Source organism: Quercus suber, unplaced genomic scaffold (assembly GCF_002906115.3).
Source record: "Quercus suber isolate HL8 unplaced genomic scaffold, Cork oak 2.0 scaffold_500, whole genome shotgun sequence".
Lineage (NCBI taxonomy): Eukaryota > Viridiplantae > Streptophyta > Magnoliopsida > Fagales > Fagaceae > Quercus > Quercus suber.
Window position 1 is genome coordinate 232,265 of NW_027069949.1, and position 20,829 is coordinate 253,093.

A 20,829-nucleotide genomic window follows, 5' to 3' on the forward strand; every position below is an offset into this window, starting at 1 on the left:
CAATAACGTATATAATTATAAACCAAATATGTGCAAAACCCTCTGAATATCTCGTGTGTGTGTGTTGCATCAACACTTGATCATCTAATCCGCAGGTTTTAAATACTTTGTACCAATCTGCACTAGTGTATCCCAGTACAAAATAAAACACATTAAAGAATAAATATGTGTTTTCCCTCATCAAAAATGTCCCCAATGATCTTAGGGCAAAATAGCATCTCCTCTCTCCATAAATAAGAGGTGAATAGTTCAATCCCATATGAGTGTGTGAGTTACATTTAACGATCAGGGAGAGAGAGAAGAGAGAGAGAGAGAGAGAGAGAAGTCCCTCAATTCCCTCGCAAATTTACACGAAGAAATAATAACCTACCCAATTTTTTCTAGACTCACACAAAATAACATATTAAAACCAACAAGATATAGAAAAGTACTTGTGGATAATTTGTCAACACTGACATCCCAGAAATAACACCTGCTCCTCTCAAGCAGATCAATTAATATATTTGGAATAGCTAGTGGTTTTTGCTTTCATTGACATTCATAATCATAACCCCAGAGGCAAAAAGAGGCAAGCAAATCTGGCAAAGTAGCAAGTAGATTGCAAACATTATCTACCTTCATCGCACCATTAGTTGCAATAGCACTGAGTGATATTCCTGTCAGAAAAGTACACAAACCACAAAAAGACACCAGCAACAATGACTCGCCTATGCCAGCCATACCAACAATCCTGCAATGCTCATAATTTGAAAAAAGAAATCACTGACAAAATAGTTGGTCAAACAAGAAAGGCAACACATTGAATTCAATCATTTACCAAAAAAAAAAACCACAACAAGGACATACAGGTAAAGAAATTATGATCATCAGTATCCAGTCAAAATTAGTCACTATAGAGAGATCCAGGCTACATTATTATACTACCTGATAAATTACCCATAACAAACATAGAATGAGTTCTTCAACACAAACCCAGGAATGGTAGCCCTCCCCCTTACAAAATTACCACCCTAACAAATGTGAATAAATGCCTGGTACAGCCACATGGGGAATTTACAAGCAGCCTTAAAATAATGACTCACTAATTCTCAACACAAGAGAACATCCTCAATGGAGTCATGTATAAATCAAACACCAATACCTCAAACACTGCAAGTACATTAAGGAACACTCAATTCACATGTGGACATGTAATTGTCATTTTGGGAACCATTCTTTTGATTTAGGAAAAGGTATAAACAATAAACGTGTAGACATAACAAGGTCCATTTGCAATTTTGACAATAATGTCGGCCATCTTTCGACAGTTTCAATCTGCCAAATAACCAAATGTTGTTATTTAGTCCAGGCATACTTGGAAAGCTCCTACTTGACTTTTGTCCACCTTGGAGCTTTTCTTTCTATAACAGTTTTATTTTTATATAAGTAACAAACTTTTATTGAATTAGCAAAACTTCCAAGTATACAAGGGGTATACAAAGAAAGATCAACATCAACATCTCAAAGAACAAAACTCTAACAAATCTAAAAAGGAAACACAAGGGAAAACTTGGAGAGCTCTAGCCCATTCCAGCAAAGAAGAAAAGAAAAAGGATTTACGCTCAATGAGAGACCGCTCAACATCCTCAAAATTTCTAGCATTTCTCTCCCTCAAAATGCACCACATTAAGCAATGTAGCACAATCTTCCAAATTGCAACATTGCGGTGCCGACCAAAACTGCCTTTTCTTTCTATAATAGTAAACTTCATTATAGGTTTTTTTTTTTTTAATTATATTATAGGCATGCCTCCTTCCTGTTATTTAGTCCATAAAATAGATGGGGAAATTTAGTTTTTCTTAACAAAAAGGTTTACACCTTACAGTCAACTTGACAAAAACAAATGGCACTCATCTTTGTGGTCTACACAAATAAAGAGCCTCTAGAATTATTTATTTTCCCAGTCTACTTTGTTTTCTCTTCAAAATCTTGAAACTCCCAAAATTCTGCATACCATGGGGCCCTCACCTATATCCTAAATTTAGGCTGCGTTTGAATCGGTGGTAAATGATTTCAGGAAATCATTTACCACCTGACCCATGCGTTTGGTTGGCAACGGAAAATTCATTTTCCGGAAAATATGCTTACACTTTGACCGAATTTTCACCCTTGACCCGGAAATCATTTGAAGTCCTTATTTTACCTTCAAATGATTTCCGGAAAAGAGAGAGAACGCACCACAGGAGCCAAGAACGCAAAAAAAAAGAGAAACCCAGAACAAAGAAAAAGAGAAACCCAGAACAAACGGACCGATCCAACGCAGTCCGTTCACGAGCCTTCGACTTCGCCGGCGCCACGAACCGACGAACCGACGAACCGCGCCATCGCACCTCGAGCTCCGATCGCAGCACCTCGCCATCGCACCTCGAGCTCCGGTCTCGCACCTCGCCATCGCACCGCGCTGATCGCGCCATCGCGCCATCGCCATCGCACCTCGATCGCGCCATCGCACCTCGTCGTCGACCCAGACCCATCGCCTCCTTCATCGCGCCATCGCTCCAACGCCGCTCGACCCAGACCCAGACCCTCGATCGCGCCATCGCACCTGGAGCTCTCTCTTCCTCGATCTCTCAGTTTTTTTTTTTTTTTTTTTTTAATTTGATTGTTTGTTGTTGTGTTTTTTTTTTTTTTAATTTGATTGTTGTTATTGTTTTTTTTGGATGAACTGATTGTTGTCGTTGGTGTTGTTGTTGCTGGAATTTGGAATTTGCTGTTGTTGTTGTTGTCGTCGTCGTTGTGTTGTTGCCGGAATTTGCCCGGAAAATAGCATTTTCCTAATATAACCAAACACATAAAAATATTTTCCACAACAATTTTCATAATACACCCAAACACTTAAAATTATTTTCCTTTTCCGGAAAATAACATTTCCGGAAAATACATATTTTCCGGAAAACGTTTTACACGAAACAAACACAGCCTTAATAAGATTACTTCCCTTAAGAAGGATGTTAAATAGCTTCCACCCTTTCATCCACCTACTTTTCTAGGTTATCCCTCCCACCCCCACGGCCCCACCCTCTCTCTCTCTCTCTCTCTCTCTCTCTCTCTCTCATAAGCCTTTTTATTCATACACTAGTCCATCCTTTTCCATCTTTAATTAAAATGAAGATCTTAAGCAGAGACTTCAAGTAGCTTGGTAAAAGATATAAGTATCTTATGTAATTCGCGAGATTGATTGTATGGTCCCCTATTGTGTACTTCCTGTATATTTGGGTAAATCTATTTTTTGATATCAATGAAATTTTACATTACTACACACTCACCCAAAAAAAAAAAAAAAAAAAAAGAGAAGAAGAAGAAGAAGATATAACTCCCCTTTAAGAACACTACAATTTATTAGTTTAAGCTCACATGCACCTAGAAAGTAAAAATGAATTATCAAGCAATGCTTTGTAAGAATTAAACTCTGATTATATATCAAACATCATCTACTTGAATACAAGATCACACAGTAGCCTACTGCATGAAGCATAGAATCACACAATTCTCCTTACATCTTTCTTCATAATAGTCAAAACAACAACGAAAAATGGCAGTTTTGCCCCTATCTGTTGTTTTATATGTTAGAATTATAGTCAAATGATTAAACTTACAATTTCCTAATAGCTTAACCACTTGGGACAATTAGTAACTTAACATAGTATCAGAGCATGAAGTCCTAAGTTCGATCCATGTCTCCACTCTATCTCCCATTTAAAATTGTTAAAAATTTCACATGTTGGCCTCAATTATCAAGGGGAGCTTGGGCCCAAACATTAGGGGATTGTTAGAATTATGATTAAATGATTACATTCACAATTTCAGTCCCACATTTTAACTGGTTAATTTCCAACTTTGGCTAAATGGCAAGAACCTAGCATGCCAATCATGATTGATTATGGTGGTGCTGGTGGCAGGCATTTGATGTGTGGGGTTGGCTGAAGAGTGGTCATGGTTGAGTCTAATCTAGATTTCATGATTTTGCTTATGTCGATATAAGTATGTATAAACGTTTTTCTATAAATATGCCCCCATCTAGTGTGTGTGTGTGTAGAAAACTATGCACACACAAACACATGCTACATGAGGACATACACGGTGTGTCTCTTTTTTTAACTATTTAAAACTAATTGAGAATTACTACAGTTACAAACATAAAAGATAAAAGAAGTTAAATGAATAAATTTGGTAAATTATTTAGTTGCAGGAGAGAAATTGAAAATGAAGAAAGGAGCACAGGGAAATTAAAGAAGAAAATGGCAGGGAACATGGGTTGGAAGCTAGGAAGCATGGGTGCGTTTTGGGATTCGGGTGCGGGTGCGGGTGCGGGTGCGGGACTCGGTAATTTTTAAAAATGTGGGTGCGGGTGCGGGTGCGGCGGGACTCGGCGATTAAAAAATTATTAAAAATATTTTTATTTATATTTTTAATATATTGCTAAGCATACTTTTTTATATTATATACACATATCCCAAATTTAAAAATAATAATAAATAATAACTATAATATGATGTTCCTAAATTAAATAAAACCCACAAGATTAATCTTTTTTCTTTTATTCTCTCTATTCACCTGCCACAACAAGTCAACAACACATCTAATCTCATCAAAATATCAACTTTACCTTTTATTTACTTTTTATTTTATTTCCCCAAGACTTTTGGTCTCATCAGAATATCAACCTCACCTTTTATTCATTTTTTATTTTATTTCCCCAAGGCTTCTATTTTCCAATTTCCAAAACTTAATCTACACCACACATTTTAAAGAAGATCTCCACACCAAGTCAGACTCAGCCTTTTCCTTTTGCATATTTTTTCTTTTCTTCCCGTTAGTCTTTCACTCTTTCTTCCCCAACCGTCTCCGCCTCTCCTCTCTGTCCCCTTCCCAGTTCATACATTTTTTTTCTTTTAACCTTTCTTTTGTTTTCTTAAGCCAGTCCAAGCACACCGCACTACCGCAGACTCGCAGAGAGGGAGAGCACAGAGAAGAGAGATGAGTTTCGGCCTGAACCGGCCATATCGGCGGTTTCGGCCGAAACGGCCCGAGTTGAGCCGCGTCCGCGCGAGTCGGCTTCGCCACGTGGCAGGACGCGGCCCAACGCGGCACGGACGCGCGGTCAGCGGCGTCCGAGGCGCGTCGCCTCGTCCGGCCCGCGTCTGACGCGGGTGCGGCGCCTCTAGCGCCACGTCCATGCTTTCCAGGTTGGAAGTTGATTGACGGTAGTTTAGTTTTTTTTCTTTGATAAGTAATAATATATTTATTGAGAGAACTGAACAAAAAATGGTATTCTTAATTTTTCTGACTAAATAAGCCTTAGATGTATATCTCTGCTCTTCTACTAGTAATTGTTTTATGGTTAATTTGGATATTCATAAGATGACACAAAAGGAGAGAATACCCTTTCTATTTGTGCATGTATGCGCATGGACACACACACACACATGTCCATCTGAATGTGTGTGTGTGTGTATGTATTTTATATATATAAAGACACTATGAAGATCTCTTTTCTTCTCAGTCAGATTCTATGCAGGTACTCTAAACCCTAAAGTGTTATTTATTGATTCTTTAAAGCCCTTGCCCATACTACTCTCTCTCTCTCTCTCTCTCTCTCTCTCTCTCTCTACACACACACACATGAGAAACTATGATAGAACAGTGCTCCATCAAAGTTGATGGGGTCTCATCCATTTTTGTGTATAATGGTGAATTTTTTGCAATTCAAACCATTCAATAGGTTTAGCATCTATTTTACACTAGATAACTGAGTGGCAATTATAAATTCGACATTACTAAAAGATAAACAGGAATTTTTTTTTTTTTTTACTCATATATGCAATATATTCACCTAAGTGCTCCAAAAGTGGGAAGCAGTATCACATTATCTTATTATAGAAGCACACCCACACAATATAAATGAACATATAGGTCACTTCATTGATCTAAGCCAAATTTGACAACTATCTACTGTCATGCTTATAGTTTTGGCACCTCCTAATATTTCCAATGGAGACATCCAAGGTTCAAATAGCTTCATCCCCAACTATTGAATTATCAAGAAACAAGATTTCTTTGAACGGTTTAGATCTATAAATAATATGATTATTATACGTAAAATAGGGTGAGACCCCATCAATTAATATATACATATGTAACCAATGAGCTCTTCTCCAATGGCACCTCTTCCCCTAATAAGAGCAATATGGAGGTGGGGATGCATAACCCACCAGTTGTGTGTGAATATGTATGTATCGAGTGTTATGAAACTAACTAGTCTCAGTAGGAACTCCAGCTACATTGCTTACCATGAAAATCGGATGTAGTAGATAATTCCCAATATGTTTTGCAAGCACGGGACAAATACACCCATCAGAGTACCAAATTTGAGATCAGCAGGCTGCGTATGATAGCACATCAAAAGACCAAATAAAAAGCATCAGAAATATAGTACAGCGAGGCCCAAGGTCAATGAATCAGAGATAACTCTGATACAATATTCAGTCACAAACAGTTTTCAAGCAAAGCAATAGGTTACATCTAGCATAGAAGGAAACCAGTCAAAAGAAACATATGAAAAGGCAAATACGCACCTGATTCGCACCTCTAAATTCAATCTTTAAAAAAATTTTGGCATAATTTCCCTCAGTAAATAAGGCTCTATTGAACATGAAATCCAGGAAAGAAAGACCAGTTCTTAAGATTTTAACAAACAATATCACACTTTCTTAAGAGATTATAACAAACAATATCACACTTTCTTCAATTAAAACCACAAATAAGAACCTAGATTCTTAAATCTGCATTTCGTTAACATACAAAGAAAGAATGTTATCTGCATTGTTATTTCATCAGTTCTTATGCTGTGATTTCAAATTATGATTTTCTATCAAAACAAAGCATACCACAACAAACAGCAGGGGGAAAAAATTATGCAAGGAAACAGCATAAATGCTCAAGAAACTAGCATATACCTTTGGCCGCCCAAGAGTAATGGGGACATCGTCACCATCTCTAGGACTAGAAGGTGCTGGAATCTGCTCCCCTGTCATACTGGAATATATAAACTGAATTTTGAGAAAAAGATGGATTAAATTCAGAAACAATAATAACAAAAGCAAAGCAACCTACCTCTTGAGACCAAGAATGTTAACAAGAGAATCAAAACCGAACAATTCCAATTTTGATTCTCCCGAGGGACCATTGGCTTGTTCATGTACCGGCAAGGATCCTCCATTACTACCAGCACCCATATTAGCCTGTTTTCCTACTTTGATTTTTCTGAAAAAAAAAAAATATATATATATATATATATGTATATATAATGTGCTCTCTTATCTGAATATGTATATAAAAAATCAGACTTCACTACTTAAAATGCTCGTCCAGTGAAGAAAATGTGCAAAAACTCAATTAAGAACATGATTACTCTAACATGCAATATGAACAGCCAAAAAAGTAATCAAAGTTTAGACTTGTAAAAAGTTCAAAAAATCATCCGAACAAATATCATTTTGTTCTAAAACTTCTTATTAATCCATTCCTAACACAATGCTTTCTTCTTGTATTTTTAAATTAAGCACAACCTAACCAAATTCACGTCACGTAGCCTGATTTCTATGTATCCAAAAAATGTCAAAGAGATTGTTATGCTCTTTGTGCTCTCTTAGCTCAAAATGTAGATCAANGCTTGGTGGTGGGTGTAAAAATAATGACATTTTTTCGATATGCCACCGCCTGTTTACTAAGATCATCATAGTTTATTAATGTGTGCGTCACATTATTGCGGAAATATTCCCATGGCACACCAGCATATGGGGCCAAAATTGCAGAGGGGCAGGATCTGAAGCGATGGCTGCAACAAGAATGGAATATTCCAAAGCATTTGCTTCTGAAAGAATTTGAACTAATTGTGCCACAGTTGAGCATTTAGGTTTTGCTTTAGACGTGAGGCTTTCCCAGGCGATGTTTTCGATTTACCAAATTTACTCCTGATTTGTACGTATACAAAATATATCAAGGAGATTGGATATTAACTCTTTGTGCTCTCTTATCTCAAAATTCAGATAAAAATTCTAACTTCACTACTTAATAGGCTCGTCCAGTGAAGAAAACGTCAATTAGAACATGACTACACTAACATTAGAGTTTAGATTTATAGAAAAGTTCCAAAACTCATCCAAAAAAATAACCTTTAGTTCTAAGACCTTCTTATTAGTCCATTGCTATAATCTAAGCACAACCAAACCAAATTCGCGTCACTGATTTCTTCGTATCCAAAAAAATATCAAAGAGATCGAATATTAAGTTCTTTGTGCTCTCTTATCTCAAAATTCAGACAAAAAAAATCTAACTTCATTACTCAATAGACTCGTCCAGTAAAGAAAATGTGAAAAAAAAAAATTACTCAATTAAGAACATGATCACTCTAAGACGCGCTATGAACAGCCAAACAAATAATTACAAAGTTTAGATTTGATAAAAAGTTTTTAAAAAAAAAAACTATCTCAGTGTATATCAAAAAATTTCCGACTTTGACTACTTGAATATGCTCCTCCAGCAAAGAAAATGTGCAAGAACTCAATTAAGAGCATGATTATTCTAACATGCACTATGAACAGCCAAAAAAAGTAATCAGATTTTAGATTTGAAAGTTCAAATTTTAGATTTAAAAAAGTCCAAAAACTCATCCTAACAAAATAACATTTTCTTTTCATTAATCCAATCCTCCTAAACAACAATCCTTTCTTCTTCTTCTTTTCTCGATCAAATTCAGCCTGATTTGCTTTGCGTCCATCCAAACAGATTCTAAAGCACCGAAAAAAGGGATTGTAAAGTTGCTTCGAACTCCATCACACATTCACAGTTTCACAAATCATTCAAATCATCAACAACAACAAAAATCCAATTCTAGAGAGAGAGAGAGAGAGAGAGAGAGAGAGAGAGAAAGTACCGGAGAGAAGCTTGGTGATCGCCGGAGGAGGAGGAGGAAGATCCAGGATCGATTGAAGACATTTGGAGCACAGCGCGATCATTGGCAACGACAGGTCGGTACTTGCGAGCGCCAATACGGCCCGGGAATTCTTCCTCCGCACTCTCTATATCGCCATTGTCCATTTCCTTCGGATCTAAAAATAAACTCTATTACAATTATACAAGTCAAAATTACTGAAATTAGATCCAAAATTATTACGAATCAGGGAGAGAGAGATCTCTAAACTAAGACCACGAATTTGAAAGAGATAACAAGAGAAAGAGAGACGTAATGGAATTGAAATTGAATTGGATTAATAGTCAGATGTGGAAAAAATAAACGTTTTTTTTTTTTTTTTTTTTTTTTTTTTTGGTGTGATTTGGAATGTTTTTTTTTGTTTATGTTGGTTACTTGTTACTACAGTTGTTACAGGTTAGTGCACTCCTTTTTCTTTTCTTTTTTTTTTTAGAATCTTTTTTCTTTTCTCATTTTGTTAAGCCTTTTTTTTCTTTTATTAGTAAGTAATTTAATTAGCGGATTAATTTTGGCTATTAACTTGGCGTTACTCCACAAAAATTAGCACGATTACAAATTTTTAAAAGCTAACCGTTAAATTGCATATTTTAATGTTCTTAATACACAATTATATGTTGTTTACTATTCAATCTATAAACTTATTTTTATGTATAATTTTATACTACAAAAGTTTTAAATGTAAACATTTGATTGATAACATAATTATTGATCTTCTGTAAATTTTACAAGCATAGAAGATATAAGAAGGAAATTTAATTTAACGGTAAATTTATCAAAATTTACATTTACTAAAAAATATTGAGTAGAATTGTAACCTTACATTATAACGGAAAATTATTAGGTGGGCCCCACTATGAATTTAATTAGTGAGATCCACCATTCATGTGAGAGGAGGGAGTACACATTTATGGTATTCTAGGAGTACACAATAATTTCCCACATTATAACCAAGTTTGTTACCAAATTTAATCCTTTATTAACTACCTTTTTTTATTGAATACCTAATTAAATGAATATTCAATTTCATTTTTTGATAGATACAATATAATTTTAACCTAAATGAACATTTAGTTTTTTTTTTTTTAGAGATTTTAACCTAAATGAACATTTAGTTTTACTACTATGATCTACGGTACGACGACAACATATGATCTTTTTTTTGGTAAACAGAGGATATATGATTAATTAGCTATTAATAAGTTTGTTACATGAGTGCTAAGCCATATCAAGGGCCAGCCAACATTCCACCATATCCAATGATTTAACAAAAGGTATGTGATTAGATAACAAAGTAATTCCTAGATTAGCAAGTGCATCAACATACTTGTTAACTTCTTGGTAGACATGCTTAATTTGCTTGTTAGCTACAGTATATTGTTTGTTTTACCAAAATTTATATTTTAGGTAAATTTTGTTCAAATAATCAAGAAATCTTTTTTTTTTTAAAAGGTAAAACTAAAGACCAAAAAATTCTTAAGAAAAATTAGGGATATTATGACACATTGTATTCATTTTACAAAGTTTTTGTTTCTTAGGGGCGTTTTATTTTATTTTATTTTTTAATTATTAGTTTTTTTTTTGGAATCCTTTTAATTATTAGTTAAATGCATTTAGTTGTTTTTATACATTTTTTAGTTAGGAAGGAAAATTAGAACTATAGAGATTCAAGTTTTTGATAGCCAACTATAGACATTTACGTTGGAAATACTTAATTATGTCATTTAGTATTTATGCTTATATGTTTTAGTGCAATGATCACTTACTTATTTGATGAAATTAATAATTGACAACTTTCTCTACTTTAAAAAGGAGGTATGCAAACATTGATTATAAAGGAGGCATGCCAACTTCTTTAACATTGATTATGGTGGTTGCAACGCATAAATTTTGTGAGGTTTGTTTAATGTTTATCATTTTAAGAAAATAATATTTACAAAAATACGTTAATAACACAGGAGAGAATATGTAACATTGATTTCAAACATTGATTGTAAGTCTTGTCTTCACACTTCCTCTTTCCTCATCTCTTATGTTTTCAATTTATATTATCTCAAAAAAAAGAAAACACAGGAGAGAATATGTAACATACTATTTTACAAAATTATTTAGTGCTAAAATTCAAGGGGTATTGTTTAAATAAAATAAAATTCAAAGAGTATTTGCATGTTGAATGAGTCCATTATGCTTCCAATAACAGCATGCAATTCTTCTTTTCTTTCTTTCTACTCTCTTTTTATCTTTTTCTTCTTTGGGTTTTTTTTTTTTTTTTTTTGGGTTTCTTCCCATCACAGTATAGGCAATTCGCAACTTTGTGGTTCAATAAGCAATAGATGAATTTCTGTTTTGATTTTGTTATTATATTATTGTAACTTCACATGTTAGGGTACTAAGTTGTGTGTGTAAAACACAAAACCCCAAAAAAAAAATTAATAGTATTTTTATTGATTTTGGGTCACCTTTTACTTGGATTAAATGGTCCGATTTTGGACAAAGCCTTTACTTCAGGCCCAAAAAGTGGAAATGGCCTTCCCATTGCTGATGGGTTTTGGGGCTTAAATGCCAAATGTTCTTAACATTTGACATATACAAGCTCAAATATGGATGCTCTAATGCAGTGTTTGGGTTTGTCTGATACTGATAGTGTTGAATTACAAAAAGTTATCCTTTTTTTTTATTATTAGTTTAATAGTATTACAATAAATTAGGATGGGAAATTTAAATCCAAATTCTCTATAACCAGAAAATAGATTTTTACTCATATAAAAAAAAAAAGATTTTTATTTTTTATATATAGAAAATAGTATTGAGTTACTACTTACTAGCTCTTGCGCAGAAAATTAACGAGGAATTATTAATGCAAAGATATCAACATGGAGACCAACAACTTGATTAATTATTACAGCTTTTAAATTTTATTATTATTTTTTTTTTAACTTTTTTGTTAAGAATCATATCATATTATATCGGACATTTATATATATATATATATATATATTTTTTTTGAAAAGATCGGACATTTATATATTAAAAGTTGTTGCTGTTGTTGGTGGATATATATATATATATATATATTTTGGGTATAAATAGATAGCAAGGAGAGGGAGGAGGATTAACCACAAACACGAGGCACCACAGATAATACCATTACAGTTAGGCTACCACTTAAACAGTTAAAACCGAAGTTGGATTTTAAAATTTGTGATTTTAACAAGTTGACTAAAAAAAATGTTAAAACAAAAACGTATAGCAAGTCTACTCTAAAACCCCCCTCCTCGAGGACAGGGACGGATCTATGTATTGCCCCCCCTAAATTTTTTTAATAAAAATATTAGTCCATTAATAGGTACTAATTTTAGTAATTTTGTTCAACAAAATTACATTTTGCCCCTCCTTAACAATGCCATCAATTCTTTTAAGAGTAATGTTATAGTCACACACTTTTTTACAATATTTTTACATACTATTGAGGTAACAAATTTTTATTAGTTCGCACACTTGCATCACTTTTTACTTATCGATAACCACTCACAATATTAGCAATTTGTAAAAATTTTGTAGTTTTAGCATTTTTCACATTTTTAAGGCCATAAATATTAATAGATTAAATCTAAAACAAAATATACAAGTCCAAAAAAATTAACCCCACAACAAAAATTACCAATAATAAAGCTAAAAAAAAATTAAACCCAATCAATTTATTTTACCCAAAACAAACAACTTGGCCATTTAAAAAGTTCCAAACGAAAATCCTTAGTGATAAAATAGTAGAGTCAAAGGCTGAAACTACCGCACACAGCTAGCAACAATGCCACCCCCCCTAACTTTAAGTTCTGGCTCCGTCCTTGCGATGCCACCATATCATAGCCAAAATACAAAATAAATAAATAAATAGCAAAGTGTTTACTATATATAATAATAATAATTAAAAAAAAAGTTAATCAAATAACTTGTAAATAAATAAGATTTTTTTTTATTACAACTTTTTCAACAACATAATGGTGAACTAATCCTAAACATCTAATACTGAGCTTAACTCAACTTGTTTACAACTGCAAATCTAACGACTAACACAACAGACATGTAGTTGCTCAATGACAAACTGTGAAATTGACGTCAAAATCCCTACTGAAAAGAAAAATGTTGTTGTACCAAGCAAAAGATATAAAACTAGTTCAAAATATGAAGAAAAAACACAAGTGCGCAATAATTGTAAGAATTACATATTACAATTTCTTCCATTCGTCTCCATTACACTGGGTTTAAAAATGGAAAGACTAAAAGAAAACATATAGGAGGGAGATGAAATCTATGTTCTAACTTAAAAAATAAAAAATAAATAAAAATAAAAAAGACCTAACCCTTTTGGACCAAGTTTAGAGTTGTTTTCATTTTGGTCCTTTTAAGGTTGAGATTTATCATTTTGATCTATCAAGTTTGATTCTGTTTTCAATATGGTCATCTATCCATGTCCGTGACTAATCTAGCCATCAAGAGAGAGAAATAAAGAAACGACCTAGTTTTATTAGCACTTGATGGCCTGATCATGAAGATGGACGAAAGGACCATTTTGAAATAGAATCAAACTTGGTTGACTAAAATAAATAAATTTCAAACTTGAGGGACCAAAATGACCCAAACTTTAGGGGTCAAAAGTGAAAACTACAAATGAAATAAAGGAAATACTGCAAAATAATGAACAATTTAAGAAAAGTTTTATTCAATATGAGATGACTTTTTCTTGTGCTTTCCATGCATGTCCTTCAACTTCTCAACCTTCCCAACCCCATTACCATTATTCTGGTTGCTAACAGATTCAGCTTGAGCACTGCACATCTGAGACTTTAACTTAAACCCAAATTTCTTCGATACATTTCCCCATGTGCTACTAGAACCCTTTACACGACCCAACTTCTCAATCTCTTGCCTCATGCTTGAGCATTCCTTCTCGAGCTCAGATACTCGCATCCTCATGTTATCCATCCCAACCTTCAAAACCTGATTCTCCCTCACAGCTGTGGCCCATCCTCCTCCCTCATTCGATCCGGCAATCCCACTTCTTAACTGTCTCGATCCATCAAGATTATCTGAAACAAGAAAGCAGCCAGCAATGGAAGTCCTAAGCTGAAGCTGCTCAAAGAAGAGAACTTGAACTACTATTCTAAGAGGGAGCCTCTCATTCTGTGCAGCATGGGTGCAAGCTTCCAAAGAAAGCTTCTGACAGTCCATCAGCCTGCAGAGTTGTTCTCTTTCAGACTCTGCCAACCATGGGTGTGACTGCAGGTTTAACAACCACAGAGAAACCAAATAAGTACAAACTTAAAATGAAAATGTACCCAATCTAGCATGCCTTGTCTTCTTTTCTTTTTTCCCATGTTTTTAGGGGTCTATAATATGATTTCAGGTTTTGGTAAAACCGGTGCCCAACAGCAACAAACTTGAAGCTAATTGCTGTCAATAAGTGTTGATAAATAAAGAAGGCATAAAGGTTGAAATCAAGAACCGACTACATAAAGACAGGGACACATTCTAATATAAGAAAGAAAGAAGAGAGCAGGGAAGGAAAAAAGAAAATTAGATCTCCAAAATCTTTTTCAAAGAAACCAATTCCTGTCAAAATTGTAACCTGGCCCACCAAATTTGAATTAGGTGGTGATTCAGATTGGATAAGGTCAACAGAAAAAACTGGATCAGGATTAAGAGTAGTAATTTTGGGCTAGATGTGATATGATCTAACATGATTTCCAGTCCAACTATGTTAGATGTATGTCAAAGAATAACAAATTATCCGTGCTCAAGCTTTCCATGTGACAATAAAATAATTAGTACCTTCAGATAAATGTCTATTGCACGATAAAGACCATCATCCAATGGCCTGGCATAGTCCGGAACTGCAGCAGCAAGAGCCTGAAATTTGGGCAGCTTCAAATTAACATCAGGGGCAACCTCTGCGAGGTACCCATCGATTAGCTTGGCTACTGTAGTGATGGGTGTCAATGAAGGTGACCCAATCAATTGGCCATCATCAATTGAGCAAGGAGAGGCCCCGCCTGAAACCTGATCCATTGCAAGGAAGTGTTCAAGAATTCGTTGCACACAGTCAACATTGTAAAGTGTTTCCATGGAATAAGAGAAGTTGGGCATCAACAGATCTTCCAGGGTAGCTTGATCAAGCTGCGTCCCAATCCTTTTCTCGAAATTGGATATGGTAGAGGGGCTCACTCGGAGAATCAGGGCTGTTCGTAGTAAACCAAATAGGAACTTAGTTGGAACTAGGCCCTTCTGCATTGGAAGTAGCCTATCAATCTCTTCTAAGAAAAGCTTCTGATCTTCTTCTGATGGTGGAGCCCCCAAAGCCACTGGTGCCAGACGGTTACTGGATTCACTGGCTCCCTGACGCCGAATCAATCCCGGTAGGTACTTTTTTGCATAGCAAGTGAGGGACCCAGCAATAATCTCCTGTTTGATGCCACGAGTTTCCATGACAGAAATCAACCTCTTATATAGTGGCAAACTTAAAGCTGATACATCATCATGCCACCAATCAGAACTTGTATTTTTTGGTCTAGCCCCTGTGCTTATCCCATTCCACAACACACTCCCCCCAGGGCTCTGCATGGGCCCACTATGCTCCATAACAGGCCACCCAAATAGATTTGGATCAGTACATGCCTTGGAAGCTAGTGACTCAATGCACCTTTTCGTAATGTTAAGTTCTTCAGCATATGGGAGAACATCATCACAGGTTTGCAGCGCCTTTACTGAGTCTTTCCAACTTCGAAGAACTACTTGACTCAGGAAGACCTCTGTCAGAGTAATCAAATTGCCTTCGCCATACTCCTCTGTCATTTCAAGATGCTCAGCAGCACACCGGAGGTACACAACATTTGACGATGTAAGTTCAAGTTTCACTCCATAGCAGAACTTGGCCACAAGTTCAAATGTTTTGGCCCCTCCAGGAATTTCAGGAAGGTTTATGGTGCATCCTTCTTCTACATCTTCAGATGCTTCTGCAATCAATTTTTCCATAATCCCACTTCTAGAGAGCAAAGGGAACTGCATTATTAATTACTAACAAGCGTAAGAAATCATAAATGGTAATTAATCCACTCACCTAAACACACAAGAATTATACCTTACAGGTAATATGAAATCAATACAAAATTTTCTGCAATTAATTATTACATAATTTACTGGACATGGTAAGCTGACTGTGAAGATAAAAATAAATATATAAAAAATAAAACATAATTTAAGAAAGTGCAAGTTGTCAGAAGCTTTATATATGCTCATATGCTGATCTCTAGTTAGCTTGGCATGGGCAGAAGTATCAACAGCCACCTTGAGCAAGAAATCAACAGAAAATTTCTGATAATGTAGCAAAAATGCAACTTACACGCAGAAAACAAGATGTGAGGTATTAATATAATGGAGGGGGAGGATGAGGAATTACTAACATCTAAGCCTAATTTACACCAAAAGACTATTGGAAGGGTAATTGAAACTTGTTCAATGTTAATGGTCCTGGCAGGAAGAATCTGGCTATACAAGAAATCTAAACAACAATTTACCCAATGAACTGCCTCCATTGCATATAACAAATAATGCAACATAAGATTCTTGAAAAGTCAAACAAATTACTTCAAACAATTGTATATTTATTCATTGTAATTCTTTGGATGTACTTAATTACACACTTTGTGTGTAAGAAGTGTATCCATTTCATCAATTAACAAAAAGCAGTTGCATATATTCAAGTACACTTCCACAAGAATATAAATCTTGAAAATAAGCATATATAAATATGGTAAAGACAAGGTACCTTGTGAAGATGAAAGGACATTTCCCCAACTTCAACAACAATATCACTAGGAAGCCCAGTTGTGCAGAACCTATAACATTACAATTTATGATAGGTCAAAACAAATGGCAGGGAAAAAAATTACTAACATACTGCACACATGCAAGGGAAGCAGCACTTTGTGATCAATAAGAGTACTTAAGAGTATATCTTCAATTGAAAAAATGGCAAAACAAAAAGACGATGTTCATGAAGCAATAATCCCAGGTTGGTAATAGTGAACGTGGTAATATAGTCCTTAAAAGTAACTTTCAGCAAACAATACAAAATTATAAATTGATCTCAATAATACCTTTGAAAATTCAATAGTTACAATTGGGGAGGGGGGATTTGAACCCTTGGCATCTCTATTAGAAGCACTAGAAAGTGTCAGTTGAGTTATAAGGCTCTTGGCTGATCTTGATAAAACTATTTGAACAATGTGATGAATGGTCCTTAATTGAAGAAGAGGCTATTATAAAATAGATGTTTCTGTCATAAAATTTTAAGGTTTGTAGATACTAGAATCATGTATACTACTACTTATACATTCTAATTAATTCCACCATCAATAGAACATTAAAATGGGCAGAAAGCCATCTCAGATTCATTCTTCCTCCACCTAGCCTACTACATGGGTTAAAGTTGTGTCTTTGTCATTGCCACAAGAAAATATGCAAAAACGACCCAAGTGCACATATCTGATCATTCATGAAGCCATCTCGGATTATTTATTCTGACCACTAGACAATCTACAAGAGCCACATAAGCTCTGGCATGTAATACACCAAATGTGAGCCAATAGATGCTTCTACAAGAGAGCCATATCCACATCATATACTTATCAGATACCAATACTTCTTAGGTGCTCCCTAATACATATCCAACATGTCTTAACTATACCAAAAAATCCGAGAAAATAAATTGTATAGCTGCAAACATATACAAGAACTTTAGCACCACATGCATGATTAATTTACCATAATATACAACTAATAACCTTTTAGATATTCAAAATCTTGTTATCCATATCCTTCTTGTCCATACATCATACACATTACCATCCTTCATAGCCAATTGGTCTTGCATATGAGATGTACTAAGTCATATATTTAAACCGAGGAATTTCATTGCTCTATTTATTTATATTCTTTGGCCAGATCTTTGGAAGAACTTACAGTTTTTAACATCCTTTAAGAACTACCTTCTTCCCTTAATCATAATAACTATGATTACGCTTCTACAACCACAACTTTTGCCATAACTTGAAGTGGTTGATTGTGAGTAGTGAACAATCACTTTCACATGGAGCCACCACTCACAATTGACAATGTCAAAGTTGTGACAAAAGTTATGACACAAAAGTTGTATCCCTAGATTTTCTCTAAGATAAATTATGTTTACCACAAATGACTGTGGTCTTTACTGCTATCAATTCATAAAACTTAAAGAGTTAAACCACACTTCACTTATGTGCTGGCTTTGAAATTATTTTTTTTACAAAAAAGTACAGTAAATTTGTTTAACATGAAAAATTACCCGATCCCAGGCCTCGACCATACGAGATCCAATGGATGATGTGCATATTAATAAAATAACAACCCATTTGATGAATTAGCTTAGTTTGAAGAGTTAGATCAAACAGCCCATAAGGATATCAGTGATGAACAAACAATGATAAGCAGTTGAAACTGTCCATCAGCTTTTGTAAGCGGTAAAAACAGTTTGTCAGTCAGTTAGGAAGGACCATCAACATCAATTAGTTGAACCACTCCTCAACGGTCAACCCGTGCTAATTCTACCAAACTAAGCAAAGTTGTAAACCAATCACCTATAGTCACTTTATCAAAGTTCAATTTAGTCAACACAATATCTGCAATGCAATGCATGCACATCTTCCCAAGCAACCTTTTAACAAACAAAAATTTCAACTCAAAACCTTCAGTTTTCCTTACCGTACAAATGTGAGAGCTCAAAACTAAGACCCACAAGATTGTGAGTCATAAGGCCAAACAGGACGAGCAAGCTTCCTTTGTCAAGAAAATACCACTTGTCGGTTCAGATCACAAAGGTTTATTACTAGAACTAAAAACAGCCAGATTTTGTAGCGGGTGAAACACCTCTAACAAGATAAAGTAAGCTAATTGTCTAGCGATAGAAGAGGGTAGACTTTTTGTCCAGCAATATTAAGTTCAAACTCACCCAAAAAGCAAAAAAAAATGTTAAAAATAGAAATAAGTCACTTCCAACAACCAATAGATTTCATATATACATCATAGAAAGTGTAACATCACACTCACACACAGAGACTGAATTACATACCAGGCCTGGCCTTGCCGTTGAAATGCATCAGTTTTGGATCCCAGTTTCATGCAAGCCATTTTCTCACTATACAAGCACTTCAAAACTTCAACAACAGCGCTGAGCTTATGTGAAACCCAAAGATAACCTCCTCAGTAACCTCTATCTCACACTGAAAAAACCGCTTTCACACCCAACAAATCCTTTGCTCCAAAAAGAGAGCAATCTTGACGGCAGAAACAGAAACCCAGTTGAGTTTTAACCTTAAAAAACCAAAATCAAACCAGAAAAAACCATGAACAACCAAACCCAAAATTCCCAAGCCAAGTCTCTCAGAAGTCAGAACCTTAAAAAAAAAAAAAAAAAAAAAAAAAAAAGGAAAGAAAGAGAGAGAGAACTACAATGCGGTTTCTTCTCTCACTTACCTGCTAAAAACAGAACTAAAAAATTGCAGAGAGTCCCACTAAATTTTCCAACAAAATTGCCCCAAATCCACCACTAGAATCAAAGAGAACAAACCATTTTTCTTCAGAAACCCATCAAAAAAGCCTAAAACAACTCCATTTACATTACCCTCTTCCAAAAAAACAAAATAGCCCCAGAATCAAACCCCACAACTCCAAAGTAAATCCCTCAACCAGACACCAAAATTAGGCCAACCCCTCCCTTGACCCCAATAAACCACCAAGCACCAAGCCAAGCTGTTCCAGACAACCCAAAAAAAAAAAAATACTATTCTTTTCTACCCTTAATTCTTAAAACCCCACAAACAAGATTCCAAATTTCAAACCCATAAGCAACACAAGGGACCAAAACCACTCAAATCCATTAAAGAAAAAAGTACAAGTGAGCAACTGTGTGTCAGTGTGCTGAAAATACAATAATATCCCAAAAGGAGCCATCATCATTCATGCAAAGACCACAACATGGGTCTTTTTCATTTATTGATGGTGGCTCTGAAACCAATCCTCTCTCACTCCTCACACCACACACACATATGTGGGGTCCCTTGTTACTGCTTTTGCCTTAAAACACACTCATTGCTTTTCTAGAATCTTTAAACAAACAAAGAAAACATTAGAAACAAAAACAGTAGTAATTAAGCAGATTTGACCAAAATGGAATTTTGTATTCATTAGGGAGAATTTCATAGATTAATGACAAGCTTTCATGTAACAGCTAGGTCTCTTCCCTTGTCACTTCAAAAAAAAAAAAAAAAAAAAAATAGGTCTCTTCCCTTGTCCAACTAGGCCATGTGAGAAGGCGTTACTTATGGTTTACTTAAAATAATTAATCATTAAAAAAATTCAAGTCTAACAACTATTTTTCTGTTGGCAAATATATTATATTAATCAATTAGTTAGACGTTATCTCAACTATTATAGAAGTGCAACTAAAAAAAAAAAACTATTATAGAAGTGAAAGTATTGTTAGAATATTACAGTATTACTCTCACTGTTATTATCTTATTGGACGTGGGGAGATTAATTTGGTATTAAAGTGTTTAATTTTGTGTTAAAATATTGGGTAATCAATTTTCCCATGTAATGTGTGGGGACCACTCCCTATAGTGATGGAGTACTGTAGAGACCAAGGGTCGGTTACTAGCTTTTAAAGACTAGGAAAGGGTATTTTCGGAATGTTGTGTCTGAAATTGCCT

General features: G+C 34.9%; 2 protein-coding genes across 3 annotated transcripts; both read right to left on the reverse strand.

Moving 5' to 3' along the window:
* Positions 1-513: 513 nt before the first annotated feature.
* LOC111990737 (cation-chloride cotransporter 1) lies at positions 514-9,325 on the reverse strand. Its single transcript, XM_065763261.1, has 5 exons — positions 8,975-9,325; positions 7,153-7,302; positions 6,996-7,074; positions 6,330-6,421; positions 514-730 (listed from the first exon to the last, which is right to left on the reverse strand). Exons 1-5 carry the CDS (start codon positions 9,136-9,138, stop codon positions 529-531), a joined length of 687 nt encoding a protein of 228 aa, XP_065619333.1. The 5' UTR covers positions 9,139-9,325; the 3' UTR covers positions 514-528.
* Positions 9,326-13,228: 3,903 nt separating this feature from the next.
* LOC111990733 (BTB/POZ domain-containing protein At1g30440) lies at positions 13,229-20,171 on the reverse strand. 2 transcript variants are annotated; one of them, XM_024022521.2, is made up of 5 exons: positions 19,595-20,171; positions 19,191-19,395; positions 16,851-16,920; positions 14,858-16,084; positions 13,229-14,305 (listed from the first exon to the last, which is right to left on the reverse strand). In XM_024022521.2, the coding sequence occupies exons 2-5, from the start codon at positions 19,247-19,249 to the stop codon at positions 13,745-13,747; spliced, it is 1,917 nt and encodes a 638-aa protein (XP_023878289.1). In that variant the 5' UTR covers positions 19,250-19,395; positions 19,595-20,171; the 3' UTR covers positions 13,229-13,744. The 2 variants fall into 2 exon arrangements, with proteins under 2 accessions (XP_023878289.1, XP_023878287.1); XM_024022519.2 differs by having other exon boundaries at positions 19,191-19,432.
* Positions 20,172-20,829: the final 658 nt, after the last annotated feature.